The sequence below is a fragment of the Ascaphus truei genome, unplaced genomic scaffold, assembly GCF_040206685.1.
Source record: "Ascaphus truei isolate aAscTru1 unplaced genomic scaffold, aAscTru1.hap1 HAP1_SCAFFOLD_272, whole genome shotgun sequence".
NCBI classification, from domain to species: Eukaryota; Metazoa; Chordata; class Amphibia; order Anura; family Ascaphidae; genus Ascaphus; species Ascaphus truei.
Window position 1 is genome coordinate 447,501 of NW_027455664.1, and position 20,730 is coordinate 468,230.

A 20,730-nucleotide genomic window follows, 5' to 3' on the forward strand; every position below is an offset into this window, starting at 1 on the left:
GTGTTCTGCGTGTTGTTTCTATTTTCTGATGACAGATATGGTCACAAAATGGATACACATTGTATCTTGTTATGTATAGACTTAGACTGTAAGCTTTTCGGGGGAGCAGCAACTCTTTTTCCGGATGTTTCCTTTTATGTCTGTAGCGCTTTTTACCATTATGTTTCCTATCATTTTCCCATGATGTCTCTTATTATTATATCCATGACAGATGTACTGTAGGATACTGTATCCCTAGCCATATATTTATTATATTCCAGTTTTGTCACTTGTATTATTGCTGTGAAGCGCTATGTATATTCCCCTTATGATGACAAACTGGATAATATTTCCATTATGTCTCCTATTATTTTCCCATGGTATCTATTATTATTATTATTAATATTATTAATATTATTATTATATCCATGCAGAATGTAGGATAGTGTCATCTAAAAGCACATATTGATTAAATGGTTGAAAATGATGCCTCTGTTTTTTGCCAAGATTTTCTTGACACGTAAACCCCAAGACTTCAATAGAGCCACACTTAAAAGACATCATCATTCTTTTTTATTCAAATGTACTTTTATGGTGCAGATGCTGCCTGTGCCTTCAGTGTATGCATTTGTCAGTGTGTCTCTATGTGCCTTTCTGTCTCTTAAAGCTGCAGTTCCGTCAATATCCTGCATGTGTGTTTTTTTTAATAAATCAGTTCTGTAGTAAGAAAAAATACTTTTAGCATTTTCTGTTTTCAAAAAAACAACTTTGAAAGACCAATTTTCTTGTATTCTATTTTAACAGCCATTTACTAAGGCACTGCCCCTTCATGTCCTGTCACAAGCTCTGGCACACCCCTTTGTCAGCCCTGCCCTCCCTCTAGCACATGTCAGTGCAGGAGTGCTCATGAATATTCATGAGCTTCTACTGAGTGACAGAAGCAGAAGAAAAATAGATCCCTTCACTAATTATGTCACCAAATTTCGCCTATCAATACATGGAGAATGAATTGACCTGCAGCTATACAGTTCTTTAGGTAATTAGAGATTGCACACATGAAACTATTGCAGTAAAAAAAAAAAAAAAGACTGAACTGCAGCTTTAATGAGGTGGGATCACCTCCTGTGCCAGGTGCCTGGACACAGTGCAGGCCCAGCCAACTGGCTGCTGCTGCTTAAACGCACTTCTCCTTTAATCCACACCTTGACCTTCACTCTGAACTTGATCAAGGAGAACACACTAACTTTGGGCAGTGCTGTGCCTTATATACCTTAGGAACAGGTACATCTCTGATGTCACTAACAGTGGACTCAGAGTATGTTACCACTCCCCTTGAACACATATTACACCTCACCAGGGTGTGAGGACAAACCTCCATGATTGGTGCTGGCAACCCTGTAACTTACCAGGCTTACTGCCAGCATGAGAGAAAACTGTATGCCATTTTATAGCATGGCTACATTTATATATATATGTGTGTGTGTGTGTCCGAGGCGGGGGGTGAGACGGAAGAAAGGGAAATACATGGGATGGGGGGGAAAGAGGGGGCTCGTGAGGTGGGAAATGGGGGAGGGGGGGGGTGGCAGGCAATACTGCCGACACGGGGGGGGGGGGGGGGGCCTGCTTAAAATGTTTGTCCCGGGCCCCAGGATTTCTGTTGGCAGCCCTGGGCATGTGACCTGACCGGCTTGGGGGGCCGCGGGATTTCCCTGAGCGGGGAGAGAGCAGGCTGTTGCTTGAGGGCTGGGCAGCTTCTGCCATCCTTATTGCTGCTGGGTAATGCAGCCAATCAGGAGGTGTCAGGAGCCTGGGGGTGGGACCAAAGAGAGGAGGAAACAGCATGGAGCGGTAAGAGGGTGGGTGTGTGTCTCAAGCGCATCGCACCTTTCACCATTGTGTCCAGTATTTTTGGAGAAGCCACCTGGCAACCCTACATGGGGGCCACAAGGAACTCAGGATTTGAGGTTAGCATTATACTAAGGCCCTTTAGCTTAGAAAATACAAGTCTTTATATGTATAGACAGTTATCCTCCGACCACAACAAGCCAAAACCTGCAGAATTATTGTGTAAAGCATAAGGCTGCGCTTATAGTGCGGGTGACGGCGACAGCGCGTCAAAACAAATGCATTGCAGCCATCGCGTGCGCTTATAGTAAGCGCGACGCGACGGCGGCACTATAAGCGCGGCCTAACAAGTTAAATCAGGTAAAGGGGGGAAGGTGCTTTTAGTAACAGAGCTGCAGGATCCTCTTACACAGGAGTCTAAAAAAAAAAGTACTTTTTTGTTGGAAAAAGAAAACCTCAGAGCACATTACTTTGCCGTTGAATACTAATAACAGTAACACAGTGAGGTGACGTGGGCCTAGTTTTCCCATAGACCTATGTGTTCCCTGCCCCCAGCTGCTCTGTGTGCTCCTCAGCAGGAACAATACACTGGCACAGCTCTTAGCCCGCCCCATCCCATACCCGCTCTTCCAATTGGACGGTGCCTGCTGTGTTCTTGATTGACAGCTGCTTTATCACATGTACAATCAGGACCCCCTTCCCAAAGCATCATGGGAAGTGTAGTTCAACCCCCTCGGTGTCGTGACGTCAACAACTTGAGCTCAGGATGTGGGCCTACCCCAGTCAGTGGGAAGAGCAGCAGCTACATGTAAATATCCTGGCTAAACATGCAGGGTGTCAGCAGGAGTTACACACAGGCCTCCAGCTGCACCTATTTGGTAGGCCCTGTTTGTCTGTTTTATGTCCTGTATCTACTGATAAACTGGTTATAGGGAATTATTATCCCTCCTATTGTGTGTGTGCAAATATTATTAATAATATGATCTTTGCATATAGCAAATTACATGTTATTCACAGCCTCCAACTGTACCTGTTTTTTTATGTCCTGTACCTATTACATTAAATTTTACATTAAATTTTACCTATCTAGCAGGTACTGTACCTGTTATATCCTGTGCCTATTACATTCTTCTTGACCTATTTTACCTACTGTATTGATGCCAGTGGCTGAAGCTGCAGCTAATTCACGGCTGTTCTGCAGTGTGTGCGCTTGCTGCGCTGTGCGCGCGGCATTTATAGTTGGCTGAGGTTAGTCAGCCATTCTATAATAGGAGCGCGCGTGTGCACGGCAGTGAGCGTGGGACCAGCCGACGGGGGTAGATGAAGAAAATAAGGAATTCACGCTGCTACTGCCGCTGAAATGTGTGTGTGTGTGTGTGTGTGTGTGTGTGTGTGTGTGTGTGTGTGTGTGTGTGTGTGTGTGTGTGAATAAGTGCACAAATACATTTTTTTTATTTATTAAACATGTTTTTTTTTCTTTTACAAATCTTATTTAAGTAATTATTCACTCACAATCTACAGTATACACACACACACACACACACACTACCTTCCCAGCATGTCACTCCCGGCAGCACGGACTCTATACACACAAACCGTGTGCGGCACATGCACACGCGTTCGCACAGGCGTGCGCACGGCCACATAGTATATTACGAGCCTAAAGCAGCTGGGAGATTGATGACTTACCTGCTAACGATCAACTGGTTATGGTGGATATATACACACAATAGAAGTGTTATTAAAAGTATATACAAATCCATAGATATGTATATTTTATTGGTTATATGATCTTTGCATGTAAGTAAATGGTTCATGTTATTGAGCTTCGTACAGTGGGGTCACTTTCCTGCCAGCTCCTCTCTCCCACAGCGAGATACTGCAGCAAATAAAGTTACCTCTTCTGTTTGTGCCAAATGTTGGAAGGTCTGTAAATCATGTCTGTCAAAGTTCAAGGACGTAAGTGATTTAATGAAGTTTGGTAATGCCAATAAATTGCATTTTTATAGGAAAGTTTTCACTTGAAAAGGTGAGACTCCACTGAAGTATAAGTAAAGTCAATGTGTAAAAAACAGATAGGTAGCGCTATATCCTATTGTGCAGGCAGCCTGTGATATATCCCTGTCGGGAAGCGCAGTGGGCCTGAGGCTGAGGCGGGACGCGCAGTGGGCCTGAGGCTGAGGCGGGACGCGCAGTGACTTACCTGAGCGGGTGGTAGCGCCAGGGAGGTAAGGGAGCGGCTGGGGTAGGAGGGCCGCGCTTCCCGTCCGGAGCCAGTGCAGGGCGGCGCACGTGATGGGGGGGGCGGACAGAGGGGGTGTGTGTGTGTGTATAGAGCTACTGTGTTGTGTGTGTGTGTGTGTGTGTGTGTGTGTGTGTGTGTGTGTGTGTGTGTGTGTGTGTGTGTATAGAGCTGCAGTGTTGTGTGTGTGTGTGTGTGTATAGAGCTGCTGTGTTGTGTGTGTGTGTGTGTGTATAGAGCTGCTGTGTGTGTGTGTGTGTGTGTGTGTGTGTGTGTGTGTGTGTGTGTGTGTGTGTGTGTGTGTGTGTGTGTGTGGCCCGTCACTCCGCCTCAGGCCAATGAGAGGTGTGCGGGGGCGGGCGGCCCAAGGGACCAATGAGATTTCCCCTAGGGACACCGGACAGGCAGGCAGGCATACAGTGCTTTCACTAATATAGTATATATATACATATATACAGTGTTCGGGCCTGAGGCTGAGGCGGGACGCGCAGTGGGCCTGAGGCTGAGGCGGGACGCGCAGTGACTTACCTGAGCGGGTGGTAGCGCCAGGGAGGTAAGGGAGCGGCTGGGGTAGGAGGGCCGCGCTTCCCGTCCGGAGCCAGTGCAGGGCAGCGCACGTGATGGGGGGGGGCGGACAGAGGGTGTGTGTGTGTGTGTGTGTGTATAGAGCTGCTGTGTTGTGTGTGTGTGTGTGTGTGTGTGTGTGTGTAGAGCTGCTGTGTTGTGTGTGTGTGTGTGTGTGTGTGTGTGTGTGTTGTGTGTGTGTGTGTGTGTGTGTGTGTGTGTGTGTGTGTAGAGCTGCTGTGTTGTGTGTGTGTGTGTGTGTGTGTGTGTGTGTGTAGAGCTGCTGTGTTGTGTGTGTGTGTGTGTGTGTGTAGAGCTGCTGTGTTGTGTGTGTGTGTGTGTGTATAGAGCTGCTGTGTGTGTGTGTGTGTGTGTGTGTGTGTGTGTGTGTGTGTGTGTGTGTGTGTGTGTGTGTGTGTGTGTGTGTGTGTGTGTGTGGCCCGTCACTCCGCCTCAGGCCAATGAGAGGTGTGCGGGGGTGGGCGGCCCAAGGGACCAATGAGATTTCCCCTAGGGACACAGGACATCCAGGCAGGCAGGCAGGCATACAGTGCTTTCACTAATATAGTATATAAATATATATATATATACATATATACAGTGTTCGACAAACCTATACATTTGCACGCCCCGGGCGAGTGGATTTAACATCGTGGCGAGCTCCTATTGGCCCAAGCAACACACGTGTGGTACTAGGTGGCGAGTAGATTGTTTTGTTCGGCGAGTAGATTTTTGGGTGATTTGTCGACCACTGTATATATATATATATATATAATCAAAAAATAAATAGATGATACCGTTCTGTGGCTAACGAAATGCTTTTATTTGTGCGACCTTTCAAGTTAAACTGATCTCTTCTTCCGGCGATGTTACAATGAATGAAGCAAGCAAAGGGTATGCTTCAAAACAGTGTCTCTTGGAATGTTATCTGTGCTTGTCCTCCCCCGGTGTGGATGTGATTCATGGCTAGAGGTGTTAAATGGTTCCTGAAAGTTAGTGATGTAAGAGTGTGTGTGTGTATCTGTGTGAATATACATGAATGGAGAGCCCACAGTGTATACAGTGCTTTACAAAAGGTGTGTGTGGAGTGGGAGTTAATATAAATGGTGTGGGTAGGTGTGGAAATGTGAGAGATTGTAGCATAACTACTGTAGAAGTGTGTGTAGATGCTATGTGGTCCCTATTGGTGTATAGGGATGGAAAAACAAGGAGTATTAGTATGTGTGAGAGACAGCTGTGTGTACATACATATAGCACAGTATGTGCAGACATGGCCTTTGCGCTCATGGGAAGAGAGTTCACTTGTGTCAGTAATGACTCATATAATTTCGATCTCTGTTTAGGCCACTGCTAAGTGTCCCGAACAGTTGCATAAATTTGTATTCATGCAACCGTCTACCTTTCGGTGTTTTAAGATTACCTTTGAGTATGGCAACCCTCAGATCGTTCATCTTATTGCCAGAGTCAGAGAAATGTTCGCCGACAGGACCGTCTCTTGTTCCGCGTGTGATGCTGTGGCGATGCAGGTTCATTCTCTTGTTAGCCCCTGCCCTGTCTCCCCTATGTAGTAGCAGCCCCTGGGCATTTCATGCACATGATGAGGTACACGACATTGCTGGAGGAACAGGTGAACCTTCCTCTGATTTTGTATTCCCGATTCCTGTGTGGTATTTGTATTGTGTCCGCTGTGTAGAGCATTGCGCAGGTTTTGCATCTTGCGTCCTGGCATGGTTTTGTCCCGCATTCAGTGGTACTGCTGAATACTTTACTCCTCACCAAAATATTCTTGAGATTATGGGGTTGTCTGTATGATAATAAGGGTGCTTCAGGGAAGACCTGTTGCAGTCTTGTATCTTCCTGTAGGATGGGTTGTAGTTCCCTGGCGATCTTGCGTAGGGCTCCTAGGTGTGGGTTATATGTGACCACCAAAGGTACCCTGTCGCTTGTCTCCTTATGTTTGTATTAAAGGAGATCACTTCTTGGTATTTTGGTCACAGACCCCCAAACAATTTAAATCTGCACACACAAACCCATGTAAACTCAACCCCAGACCCACCTCACTATATATATTTGTCTTAAGGAGTGCTACTGGGTATGTGACATTGTACAGTATAAACACAAGGAAGAGAAGCCCAATGCAACATGATCCTCCACCGACTTAAATTTAACATGTCAAAAACAGAACTCCTTATATTTCATGCCAAACCTGGCCCTACTACCACCTTCCACATTACTGTTGGAAGTACTACTATACATGCAGTAGCCCAAGCACGCTGCCCTGGGGGTCACAGACTCCTCTCTCACATTCAAAAGGTAGCTAAACCTGTCGTTTTTTCCTCCGCAATATTACAAAGATACTCCCTTCCACTGTTGCTCGACAGCTAAAACTCTGACACAGACCCTCATTCTCTACCATCTCAAATACTGGAACCGTCTGCTGTCCGGTATTACTGCCTCTCACCTGTCTCCCCTACAATCTATCCTAAACGCTGCTGCCAGAATCACTCTACTCTTTCCTAAATCTGTCTCAGCGTCTCCCCTGCTGAAATCCCTCTCCTGGCTTCCTATCAAATCCCGTATCTCACACTCAATTCTCCTCCTCACTTTTAAAGCTTTACACTCTTCTGCCCCTCCTTACAGCTCAGCTCTAATTTCTCGCTATGCACCATCCCGACTCTTGCGATCCGCCCAATGATGTCTTCTATCTACCCCTTTTGTATCTAAAGCCCTCTCTCGCCTTAAACCTTTCTCACTGACTGCCCCTCACCTCTGGAATGCCCTTCCCATCAATACCCGACTAGCACCCTCTCTATCCACCTTTAAGACCCACATTCTAACACATCTGCTTAAAGAAGCATGTGAGTAGCTCCGTGGCTGATACTATAGACCGCATACAAAAAGCTTGGCCCATTGCAGACACACTTACCAGAACGCCCTCCTACTGTCTCTGTATGTTCTACCTACCAATTAGATTGTAAGCTCTTCAGAGCAGGGACTCCTTTTCCTAAATGTTACTTTTATGTCTGAAGCACTTATTCCCATGATCTGTTATTTGTATTATTTATATGATTGTCACGTGTATTACTGCGGTGAAGCGCTTTCTACATAAATGGCGCTATATAAATAAAGACATACAGTACATACATACATACAACATCCAACATGACAAAGCATATAGTTAAATATTTATCTGTTTCTCTCTCATATGTGGGGTCTGACTTACTTATCTCTCTCTCTCTCTCTCTCTCTCTCTCTCTCTCTCTCTCTCTCTCTCTCTCTCTCTCTCTCTCTCTCGTATCATCAAGAGGGTAATCTAAAATTAATTTGCAGAATTTCAATAACCCTTGGCATTTGTAAATAGTTTCTTTAGTAAATAAAGAGTTCAATTGAAAATAGATACATTTTATTGAAGAGTTTTAAATATATTCTTAGTAAAATATGTTACAAACTGACTTATAAATATAAATCTTATTTACAGATAGTCACAGAGCTTGGCATCAGTTACAGATTAGTCAGGTTTTTTTTTTTTTTGGGCCTAAGTAGCTCATGGGGGAAATAAGTCTGGATGGTGGGTATCCGTAACGTTTAGAGATGTTATGATCCTTCTGCCTCTGAACAAAGCACTGTAGCCTCCTTTTGGAGGTATGTTGACAGGCTTACTCCCTCTCCAGTTGTGCTTTCCTTTTCATAGCCTCTCTCTCCTCTCTCTGTTCTGGTGGAATAGGTATGGAGAGCTCAAGCTCTTGGAGAGGCTGTTGACAGAAGGATGGGATGAAGTTGTCCACTCTACTGGGTACATTGATAGGAAGCTGCAGGTTAGAAAGCTGGTGCTTCTGGTTGAAAGGAGCTTGAATGGGGATAGTGGTTTGGCTGACCTTTTTAATGCATGTCACTGCAGCTTTCCGTTCTATGGATATCACTGGGAAGTGTTTGGGATTCTCTATAACTGAAGCTTTGTTTTCCCCACGTTGTTTGATTTCACTGGTTTTAATGTCAGGTCTTGTGTACTCATGTATTTTAAATAGCCTAGGCCTGGCATTAATACCGACTCCTTTAATACTAGAAATACTGTCCTGTTTTTTGGCCATGAACCTTTTAATCGCATCAGTAAGAGACCACTGAACATGAGAAGCAGAAGTCTGGCTTTGGCGTCCTTGCATTGGTCCAAGCTTATTTCCAAGTGTAATGGATCCTGCGGGTGCCCCTGGACCTGTGGGACCTGCTTTTTTACCCAATGGGTGAAATACTTGAACAGAGTTAATCATTTGGAGGCTGAGGTTGCTGTGATGGGCTTTCACCTTTCCTTGTTCAGAAGGTTCCAATAACTTCTTGCCCTTCCCAAGAACTTCTGAATTCACTCCAGGCTGATTAGCACTTTTTCTTTTGAGAGCTTTGGGGTTATTATCAGTACCACAAGCCAGCGCTTGCTCAAAACTGAAAACGCTGGTCTGGTTCTTTGTTTTCTTCACTAGCTGCTTGATATTGCTGTTCTGTTTACGTTTGATCCCCATCTCTTGAGGTGTCTTTCGCTCAGGACTATGAGTAACTGCAGGAGACTTTGCATCTTTACATTTGATCCCCATTTCCTGAGGTGTCTTCCGCTCAGGACTATGAGTAACTGCAGGAGTTTTTGCATATTTACGTTTGATCCCCATCTCCTGAGGTGTCTTCCGCTCAGGACTATGAGTAACTGCAGGTGTTTTTGCATATTTACGTTTGATCCCGATCTCCTGAGGTGTCTTCCGCTCAGGACAATGAGTAACTGCAGGAGTCTTTGCATTTTTAAGTTTGATCCCCATCTCCTGAGGTGTCTTCCGCTCAGGACTATGAGTAACTGCAGGAGTTTTTGCATATTTACGTTTGATCCCCATCTCCTGAGGTGTCTTCCGCTCAGGACTATGAGTAACTGCAGGTGTTTTTGCATTTTTAAGTTTGATCCCCATCTCCTGAGGTGTCTTCCGCTCAGGACTATGAGTAACTGCAGGAGTTTTTGCATATTTACGTTTGATCCCCATCTCCTGAGGTGTCTTCCGCTCAGGACTATGAATAACTGCAGGAGTCTTTGCATCTTTACGTTTGATCCCTATCTCCTTAGTTTTCTTCAGTTTAGGATTAATATGAGTAACAGCAGGTGTCTTTGCATCCATTGTACCTTCGCGGCTTTGCTGCATCTTTTCAGATACCTTATTGGAAATGTGGGCACCTGAGAGACAAACACGTTTCATCTTTTTTAACAGAACAGCCTCGTCACCAGATTGTGGGCCATGGGGAGACTTCCCTGGTATAGGAGCAGAAGAATGATTTACTGGCTTTGACATTGGTTTTACCTTCTTTTGCAGTGCAGTTTGAGGGACTTGATCCTTTGCAGCTGAATAAAGGATCTTTTTCTTCTTTGTTTCCACTGTGGAGCACTTTGGTACTCCCTCAGACTTTGACGGACACTCAGTCTTCACTGAACTCAGCACGTTATTACGAACCTTCTGAGCAATATGTGAAGGGGCCTTCACCTCTGAAGATCTCTTCTCCATATCTTTTAACCCACCCCTTTTCCACACTGGCACACATAACTCTTTGTGGCTTTGCACATCAATATGTAACTTTGGGAGGTGGCTCAGCTTCCGAGCTGGTTGAGTTGGGTACATTAGAGGTGGTTCACTTTTTTCATTAGCAGCAAGCTGAACTGCTCCTTGTGTAATTAAACTGGCCTGGGAAATATGTTGGGCTTCAAGCGAGGTCTGACACACTGTAACAAAATCAAAAAGGAGAAATAATCAATTATCATAAATACCAACACATTGTACATAATAACACAAAGGAAGAAAAGCAAACACATGCTTAATCCCTTCAGTATTGGCGAGGACTACATACTGTAGAATTCTATATATTTGTAACACTACAGTGGCGAATGACCGTAATTAAAGATCTTTATCACAGGTAATGGTATCGGTCAAGGAGAAGATTTTGAACAATGATTAGTAAAGATTCTCCATATCTCATCTTGTAAGGTCTGCAACACAATGCAGTGGGGAAAGGGAATTAAGCTAATTACACATGGAAATCACTGCAAAGAACTACTGTACACAATGCAAAATTATGAGAGATATCCATGTTTTATCACAATAATGATGGTGGAGTGATGAAGACGAAGAGAAGTAGGTTTTATTGGTGGGGATATCATTAGTGATAAAGAGGGCAGATTATGATAAAAGGCCAACAAGAGGTTCACAAGTCCCTGTGTGTTATTTGTCAATGGGAAAACCAATACACTACAGTAGATACTCAGTTTGTTCATAAATTGATAATATGCAAAAGCGGCATTCAACTTAAGGAACATCCACAAACGTTTAGCTGCAATAGCAACAACTGGGGGAAATGCTATGATTTGGGCATCTAGATCTCTCCTTTTTTGCCCCTTGTGCTCCCCCAACTGAACCTGGTTTGCCTTACCCACCTGACACCCCTCCTACTTTTACATTTTCGGCTATCCTGGTTGCTTGGGGATCAGGGGCTGCCGAATAATGGGCCAGTGGATAGGACGGTCTTGGGCTTTTCCCCCTGGGGGAGGTTATTGGCAGCCCAGTGGGTGTCTGTAAGAAGGAGCCAATCTGTGCTGTGTTGCCACCAGTTGGAGCATATTGGCCAGGAACTGGGTGGTATGTCCTATCCTGAACGTGCATTTCTCTAAGGGGTATGAATGTTGGCTGCTGAAGTTGTGCATACTGGGTGGCCATAATACAAGGCCCTATTGTAGCACGTCTTTCCAAATGTGTGTTGGGACGGAAAGTAACAGGCTGCGTTGTGGCTTCTCCCCTAACCTGTTCTGCAAATCCTCTGTATCCTCCTGTAGCAGTGTGGTAGAATCCTCCGTTCATGTCCGATACACGAGGGTAAGCGCGTGTTGCCTGTGGGATCTGCTGTAGATACATTGGTGTTCCTGCAGACCCTTGTTGCAAAATCATGCCTTGGGCCCCATGTCTGTAGACTTCTGTATTCCTCCCTACAGGGTGGAAGCTGTTGCTCCATGAAGGGTAAGCAGTGGTGACTGCAGGAGCACTGCAGGTCGGTGGAGGGTTCACAGCAGAGGCATTTAAAAACTGATCTGTAAGGAAGAAAGGTAAAAGTGAAGGGCCTGAAAAGCAAAATCAAGGCACATTTCTTTAACACACGGGGACTCAACTCCAGTCATCAAACCCCCCACAATAGGTCAACTTTTCAGGATATTCCAGCTTTAGCACAGGTGGCACAATCACTCAATCAGCCTCTGATTGAGTCACCTGTGCTGAAGCAGAGACTGATTGAGCGAGCTGTGCTGAAGCAGGGACTGATTGAGCCACCTCCGCTGAAGCTGGGATATCCTGAAAGCCTGACTTTGGGGGGTTAGGACTGCTTTAACAGACTTACTAAAAGATATTCTTGATATCAAATACATATGAAATACATAGAGATGCTCACTTGGCTTGATATTTTTATTTTGCCTTTAAAATATTTGGGGTTTTGGTTCTGGTTTTGAATAAAGTTTTTGGGGATCTTTGTTTTGTTATGAATAGCAAGCACTAACAGGGATAATGGCTTGCTGGGAAAACACATTTATTTGATTATCAATGTTACAGACCACTACTCTGATCAATAGTGGTCAGAAGTTTCAATATTTAAATACATTTTTAAGCAAGCTCCATGATTCTATTCATAGCATTGCTATGTGTTGAAACACCAGAGCACCCGTACATTTTAGCTCTATATATATATATATATATACATATATACATATATATACATATATGATGTGTTGGGATGTAACACAGACAGAAAACTATTTCTAGGTAGTTTTCAACACAAAGTGGCAACTGGCATATAAAACTTGTGCAGTCCATCACCTGTTTTCATGTCCACCTATGAACACAATGACAAATATAGATGTACCATAGCTTTCGGAACTGGATCTTTAAAAATAAAAAAATTAAAATTGCCTGTTCCTACTGTGGTATTTTGTGGTAATATTATGGTGTGGTATTCTGAGACGTCTGGTATATTGAGGTATCTGGAGGAGCACTCAGGTCAGCTATATCTGTAAATCAAGTGGCAGATTCTGCCCTCGTTTTGTGGCTTTGTCTTTTTTGGGGCCTTTGTATTACTGTAGAGTAGTGGTTTCCAACCTTTTTTTGGTTAAGGAACCATATGTGAAATTCTGAGGGACCCCAACCCTCTCTAACAACGAGCCTAAGATGAGATGCATTGTAATATACCCCAACCCTATCTAATAGTGCGTCTGAGATCAGATGAAGTGTGAGGAACCCCAATCCTCTCTAATAGCGCTTCTGAGATCAGATGCATTATAAGAAGCCCCAACCCTCTCTAATAGCGCGTCTGAGATCAGATGCATTGTAAGGAACCCCAACCCTCTCCAATAGCGCGTCTGAGATAAGATGCATTGTACTGTAAATTCTTCTGTATTAAGTACAATTTTAAAATGACCTGAAAATTACAGCGAATCCTTTAGGGATGCCCGGGGAATCCTAGGGTTCCTAGGATCCGTGGTTGAAAAACACTGCTGTAGACAATAATTTAAGGATATGGCTGAAAGTAGTCGAACATTACACCCCACGGTGTAGAATTGGTCCAATAGTTATTGACCTAAACTTAGGGCAAGGAAAAAGCATGCCTTATACATAACTAATCCTACTGTATTCACTAAGGTTCCTGTGTCTTTTTTTACTATCCCATAGATCCCATAGACGTTTGCCGCATTGACATTTATGTATACAGTACATGTGTTCTTTTCTATACATTACTGTTCAAATCATTTAAGATTTTGAATTACAAGCCAGATATAAAAGTAAATACAATAAAACAAATATGTGTGTATGTATCTATAATAAATCAGTTTTGACATTTATAAAAAAAAATATTATCCAATAAAGGCCAGGTACCTAACCCCCCTGGGTGTTGTCTACCTCCGTCCCTCCCCCCCGCCCCCCCACCCCATCCGTCTTCTTTCTCCCATCCATTGATAGGAGTCATGTTATCTGTTCTGTACCCCATAAAACATTGTGAAAGTAAACAGTTCAGAAATATAGATATTATCCATTTCTTTTTGGGTATATAAATGTCACGTTGCTTCCTACCTGCCATGATACAGAGTTAAGGTGGAGATAATTAGTCTCTCCGTACAGCGCCACACTTTTCCTATCTCTGAGATGTCCACAAAACTAACGGTTTCCTTCGGGAACTAATTCAAGTCACGCACAAACAAGTTTACATTTGTGTATTTATCTCAGTCTCTAAGGCGATTCCATGATGTCATTACAGAACACTGCTGCTGGCATCTCCTTGGAGGCTCAATGATACTGTCTCGTGATGTCATAATAGAGAAATCAGCTACTGTTGACATTTAATTTCAAGTGGTTGAGAAGTGGTTAACTTGAGTATCAGTCATAAAAATCACAGCTACTGTGATACATTGTATTACATACATTGGGTGACACAAGTACACATATGGACAGTGCCACTGACAGCAGTGGGATCAACATACTGTATCACTGGGTTCAAATGCATTGACTTCATGGCAAGATAAAGTATCACAGATTATAATGAGATGTATCACAGTCTGCGTCTCTGCCCCAGCATGCACCCTGGGGAGAGTCAGTAGGAGGAGTTGGGGAGGAGTTACATGGCACACAGATTATAATGAGATGTATCACATTCTGCGTCTCTGCCCCAATTTGCACCTTGGGGAGAGTGAGTAGGATGAGTTGGGGGCAGTTACATGGTGCACAGATTAAAATGAGATGCGTCACAAGTTGCATTTCTCTGATACTTTTTTTTAACCTTTTATTTGCCCAAAACAATCCTCCATATCTGAAGTGCCATAAGTCTAACATACCGCGTCAGAAGTAAGAAACTGTTCTTACAGTATATATGCTGCGGCTCTGCTCCAAAAAATAGAGCCATGCGTCTAAACACAACTACTCTATGTTGCTGCATAGACCTTTTATGTCTAATTCCAGCACTGGGGAAGTGTTCAACTCCATTCAAGGGCAGTCTAAACTAAACAACTACTTTGGTACAGCCCTGCACTTTGCTTTAATGCTTCAGACATACGCATTATGGGCTTTGAATGGGTCCCCCTGCTTATTTGTGGGGAGATAGAGATGAGTCTTTTACAATGAGAGTGCTACTGGATCTATGTTCTATATACAGTGACACCTCGCGGCCTTAATTACAATTTATTTTGGGATGTTTTTTGTCAGTACACTAAAACCTCCTCTTGGATAGACACAGGGGGATATTCTAGTAGCTGGGAGTTGTGCAAAAGCGTGCAGAAAGAGCCTTATCCGATTGGATTTCTAGAACAGCGGTGCGCAAACTTGGGGGCGCGACCCCCATGGGGGGCGCAAGACTGCCGGCTGGGGGGCGTGGGGTTTACAGAGGCTCCGCGCGCTTCCCGAAGGCACTTAAATTAAGTGCCGGGGGAGCTGCAGGGCTTCTGTAAACCTTCACTTACCTAGGCTCCGGCGGCTTCCTTCCTGCGTCGCCATGGCAACACGGCATCGAAATGACGCTGTGAGGTCATGTGACGTCACGTTACTAGGGCAACGTGACGTCATGACGCCGAAGCGCAGGTGAGTGGGGGTTCTGCTTTAGATATTGTGAAGCGGGGGCATCCAGACACTGATTAAGATGTGCAGGAAACTAGTCATTCACACCTGGCTTTTATTTCTAGATCGACATTTACACAGACACACACACACACACACGTAACAAGGGCTAATTGTAGTATAATGTAATACAATAAATATATTTGTCATTTAAATGGATTTTATTCATATGTTTTATTTTAAAGCGGGGTTGGGGGTGGGGTTGGGGGCAGGACTAGGGGTGGGGTTGGGGGCAGGACTAGGGGCGGGTTTGGGGGCGGGACTAGGTGGCGAGTAGATTTTTTGGTTTGGTTTGGTTACACATAAAAATGTGTAACCTTTAACCACCCCCCCCCCCAATCATGAAGGCCCCTCCTCTTGATCCCCACCCTACCGTGTTTATCTGCAACTTGTCTCAAGCTTCGTTCAACAGGCTGTTTAAGGAATCCACAGCTCTCTGAAAGCTCAGATAGGAAAGGCAGGGCAAAGAAGCTGGGAGGATTTTGCTCCTCCCAATGGTTTACCTACTATGTACTCTGCCTCCTGAAAATAAACACATCTGCAGGTTTGACCGAGCACAGCAAGAACGCTTTACAGCTTCCAAAAAACAGCACTTCCAAATGTTCAGCAACCCATTCCAGTGCAAAGGTCTGATGCTCCACCTCAACGCTGTTGTGCAGCGGCAGTAGAGTACAGCACAGAGCTCTGTCACCACTTCCTAGAGCTGCCCTTCTATTCAAGGAGACGGCTGCTTTGCCTTTTGCTACTCTAGTACTACTCCAATGAATAGCATTGCCACATCTGCCCTGTAACATGAGCTGTCAGTCCAGTACTAATCACAGCACTTTAACGTTGCATTGAGGTCCAATCTTCTTAATGCTGGCTTAAAGAGCTCTATCAAGGCTTAAATCTGCGGTGCAGCACAACTAGATACACACACACACACACACACACACACACACACACACACACACACACACACACACACACACACACACACACACACACACACACACACACACACACACACACACACACACACACACACACACTCTCTCTCTCTCTCTAAATCCTCAGTACTAAGCCTCTCCGGAAGAAAAAAAACACTTCGGAAGAAAAAAAAAAAACACATGGCTGCCGGGGGCTGAGAGAGAGGAGCCTATGAGAGGGAGGGGAGAGGGAGGGGGCTGTGAGAGGGAGGGGGCTGTGAGAGGGAGGGGACTGGGAGGGAGGAGGGATGAACCGTGCCGTTTTTTTTAAACATTTTATTTCTTTAATTAACTGGCGGCCGTCATTGCGGGCCCCACAGAGAGGCCAGACGGGCCCGCATGTTGTGCAGGCCTCTTCCTTCCCTCCTTCCCTCCTCACTCCCTCCCGATCAGGTGCGCGGCGGCCATTTTTTTTTAAAATTAGCGCGACCCCGTTACTAACGCGGTGGTCTCGGGGTGGACCCCGAGGACCGCGTTATAACGGGGTTTAGCTGTATAATGTAATAAAATAAATATATTTGTCATTTAATTGGATTTTATTCATATGTTTTATTTTAAAGCGGGGTTGGGGGTGGATTTGGGGGCGGGACTAGGGGCGGGGTTGGGGGCGGGACTAGGTGGCGAGTAGATTTTTTGGTTGGGCGAGTAGATTTTTGGGTGATTTGTCGAATACTGTATATATTTATATAGATATTAGTATGTACCATTGACTTTTATACACCAAGTGCAATCCATTTCTGTGCGCTAAACATCATTTTGGGGCTGGGCGCAGATGGAGAAATTTGAACTTAGTACACGAGTGCAATTGAAGTTTGACATGCGCCGAAACCCTCCACCCCTCCCCTCGCTCAGTTTGCGATGCTTAGTATATTGGCCTCAGTAGGTCTCTCCCTTCCACTTCAAAGTAACGTATTGACAACCAAAGGGGACCTGCTACAGTAGTTTTTGGTGATTTCATCAGTCCCACTTGGCAAATAGTATATTGGAGATTCAAAAAAAGAGAAAGCGCTCGTTAAAGTAACACATTCTTTGATATTTTTAATCGAAAACAATGATATTCTTCCAGTGTATTAGTCAAGCACCTTACAGTTCACAAATACACACTAGAGAGGGTTGGGGTTCCTTACAATGCATTGATCAAAAACATTGTAAGGAGCCCCAACCCTCTCTAACAGCGCGTCTGAAATCTGCATTGTAAGGAATCCCAACTTTCTCTAATAGCGCGTCTGAGATCAGATGCATTCAAAGGAGCCCCAACCCTCTCTAATAGCGCGTCTGAGATCAGATGCATTCAAAGGAGCCCCAACCCTCTCTAATAGCACGTCTGAGATCAGATGCAATGTAAGGAACCCCAACCCTCTCTAATAGCGCGTCTGAGATCAGATGCATTGTAAGGAACCCCAACCCTCTCTAATTGTGACACTTGCACTCACCACGAACAAGGCGGACCCCCGGTACTGAGGTGGGAAAGTAGAAACTGCGCACCCACAGCAGTGGAGGCACGCCTGGATTGTCAGCGTAGCCGGGTCGGGTTGGAGAGAGAGGGTAGTCCATATACTTGCTGCGGTCATGGGGAGGAGCCAGTAACGGTAGATGTCCGTTGTGCCGAGGTCGAGGGTTGGAGCTGGTGGGTTAAAAGAATGTCCTATATCCGTGGTCAGGGATGGAGAGATGCAGGTAGTCGAGGGCAAGCTGGGGTCGTTATACAGAGAGCGTCCAAGAGTCTAGCCGGGTCGGTACACATGAGGTCAAACTGAAAGCAAGAGAGGCAAGGCACAAGGCAAGGCAAAGCAGGAATGTAGGAACACAAGGCTACTATGGTCTATGCTCAGCAATGTGTAACTGAGCAAGCAGAGATTAAATAGGAGGACTGGAGCAATGAAAGTGAGAGGCGGAACGGAGGTGTGGCCCCCGCGGGAGCTGTGATTGGATGCAGAGCGCAGGAGACAGGTGGGCATTGTTACGGGTGTTGTGTCGCAGCTGGGGAGTGGTGCACGATCGTCCCGTGAGCACGCCACGCGTGAGTGACACGTGACGCGAACGGGGGGTGGGACCAACCTCCATAGAGATGTTTGAAAACCTCTGTGTGCGCGCGCGTTTTGTTGCCGGTCATTTGATTAGATGAGTTATTAAAAGCAAATTGTGTAGTTACTGTACACTCTCTCCAGTTCATTTATTTTTTCGTTCCGGTTGTGCATCGCACATTTTTCACTTTGTACTATCTACCTCGCGAACAACACACCAAAAGGTGCCCTGCAGCAACCCACAGGAGCAGGATTGAACTGATGCACCCTTTGATAACCGTGAGTCTCCACTTTGTTATTATTGAGGATAGAGTCTATGATATTGGCCGACTAGCAAGACTACAGTTATTGATTTAAAAAGTTAACTAGGTGCCATTCCATGTGAACATTTACAGCTGATTTGTGATAGCTCAATAACAGAGCAGAACCAGCTAGGCGCCATCTTTTCTACATGTATATACTGTAAACCCCTAGACTGATCATTTACACCATTTAGAAGTGGAGTTGGTAAGGATACCTTTCTATTTATGAGACAAAGGATTGGACATTACTGTAGTGTTTTTCATTTAAACAAACAGGGCCCCAAATCTACTGTTGGGATTGTTTTTTGGAGCCCCAGATTTGGTCTTTGGACTTGTTTTTGTCATAGTTTATAGACTGCTTGCTCACTGGATTGATTGTACTTAATATGTCATACCAAAATATTACACAACATACAGTATGAATTTATAGTCACAAATACATTTTGCGAGAGTGTACGCAACAGCTCTACTCTGGGGGCCATGATGTTCACTTTTAAATGTCACATCTTCTTTAATATACACTAACGCAACATAGAGCGCTCCCAGATGGTATCGAATTGGTCTAACTGCATCAATACGAGACTCCCAACGTGTTTCACAAACTATCTTTAGTGTTAAATTGGGTAAGGATTTTAAAAGAATGATCTATCTGTTGGTGGACCTGGGGAAGAAATTATACAACGGTTGAATTAAGCCCAAAAATTAAATGGCACCTATATTGGGTTTGGCAGTGTTGTTAACCACTAGGTTCAAATAATGAGAACTACATGGTACATAAAACGCACGTGGGTTCATGTTCAACATGTCTTTGAACTCCATTATGCTTTCCCCGCATATTTGCAGCATTGTCATAGCTTTGGCCCTGCATATTTTCTACATTTATATTGAGATCCAATAGTTCCTTTATTATCCAATCACTTAAGATGATGTCATTTCTGCCAACAAAATAAAATGGAAGCCATCACATGGTACATCCACCAATTAGATTGGTGGATATATCATTTGTCAGTCAAATGTGATGTCACAGGCCTTATATAAGGTCTGTCATGTCTTATTTGACCCTAAGAAGCCGTCCGATCAACATCTCCCGGACCTGTGAAGAAGAAAAACTACTCACCCGGGCCTACTCTTCAAGCAACTGAGGATCATGGACCCACCCTCCCCATGGCTTTCTTTCACTACCCCCATGTCTTTTTTTCACCCCCCCTCCCCATGTCTCTTTCATCCCCCCATGTCTCTCTATCGCCTCCCTCCTCATGTCTCTCTATCGCCTCCCTCCCCATTTCTCTTTCATCCCTCTCCCCATGTCTCTTTTTCACCCCCTAACCCATGGCTCTCTTTCACCCCCCTCTCTATGTCTCTTGCACCCCCTCCCCGTGTTTCTCTATCATCCCCCCCCCTCCACATGTCTCTCTATCACCCCCCCTCTAAATGTCTCTCGATCACCTCCCCATGTCTCTTTCACCCTCCCCTCCCAATGTCTCTTTCAACCCCTCTCCCCATGTCTCTTCACCCCTGCTCACCATGTCTCTTCACCCCTGCTCCCCATGTCTCTTTACCCCTGCTCCCATGTCTCTTCACCGCCGCTCCCCATGACTCTTTCACCCACTCCCCATGTCTCTTTCACCTGCTCCCCATGTCTCTTTCACCCCTCCCCATGTCTCTCTTTTAAACCCATTCCCATGTCTCTATTTCACCCCCCTCCCTATGTCTCTCTTTCACCTTCCTCCCCTCGCCATGTCTCTTTCACCCCCCTCCCCTCGCCATGTCTCTCCTTCACCCCCCTCCCCTCGCCATGACTCTCACCCCTCCACCTTCCTTCCACATGTCATAAACTCACACACACACTCACACTTAACAATTCTTGGTATATCTATAGAGGGTATTACTGTGCATCTGTATTATTTTTTAGTATAATGCTACTAGTAGTAGTACTTTTTTTTTAAACAACTCTGAATTAAAATTTTAATGTATCATAATGTAACAATCACTTTTTTTTCTATAGCAACCATTTACAAAGTCGCACCCCCTTCCTCTTTTGGATCAGGCTCTGGCAACCCCCCCCTTTTTTTGAACACTGCCCTCTCCCTAGCTGTGCAAAACTCAATTGTATCCCAGTGACTGCCTGGTCACATGATCACCCCAGAGAAC

The 20,730-nt window shown here is 44.9% G+C and overlaps 1 protein-coding gene across 1 annotated transcript in view; it reads right to left on the bottom strand.

Annotated features, from left to right (window-relative positions):
- LOC142481495 (uncharacterized) overlaps positions 1–20,730 on the bottom strand; it is a 42,930-nt gene that overhangs the window by 7,314 nt on the left and 14,886 nt on the right. Inside the window, exons 3-4 of the mRNA XM_075582908.1 lie at positions 11,446–11,729; positions 9,705–10,373 (exon numbers count right to left, since the gene is read on the bottom strand). Coding sequence (XP_075439023.1) covers positions 9,705–10,373; positions 11,446–11,729 — 953 coding nt within the window. The remainder of the gene's footprint in view (positions 1–9,704; positions 10,374–11,445; positions 11,730–20,730) is intronic.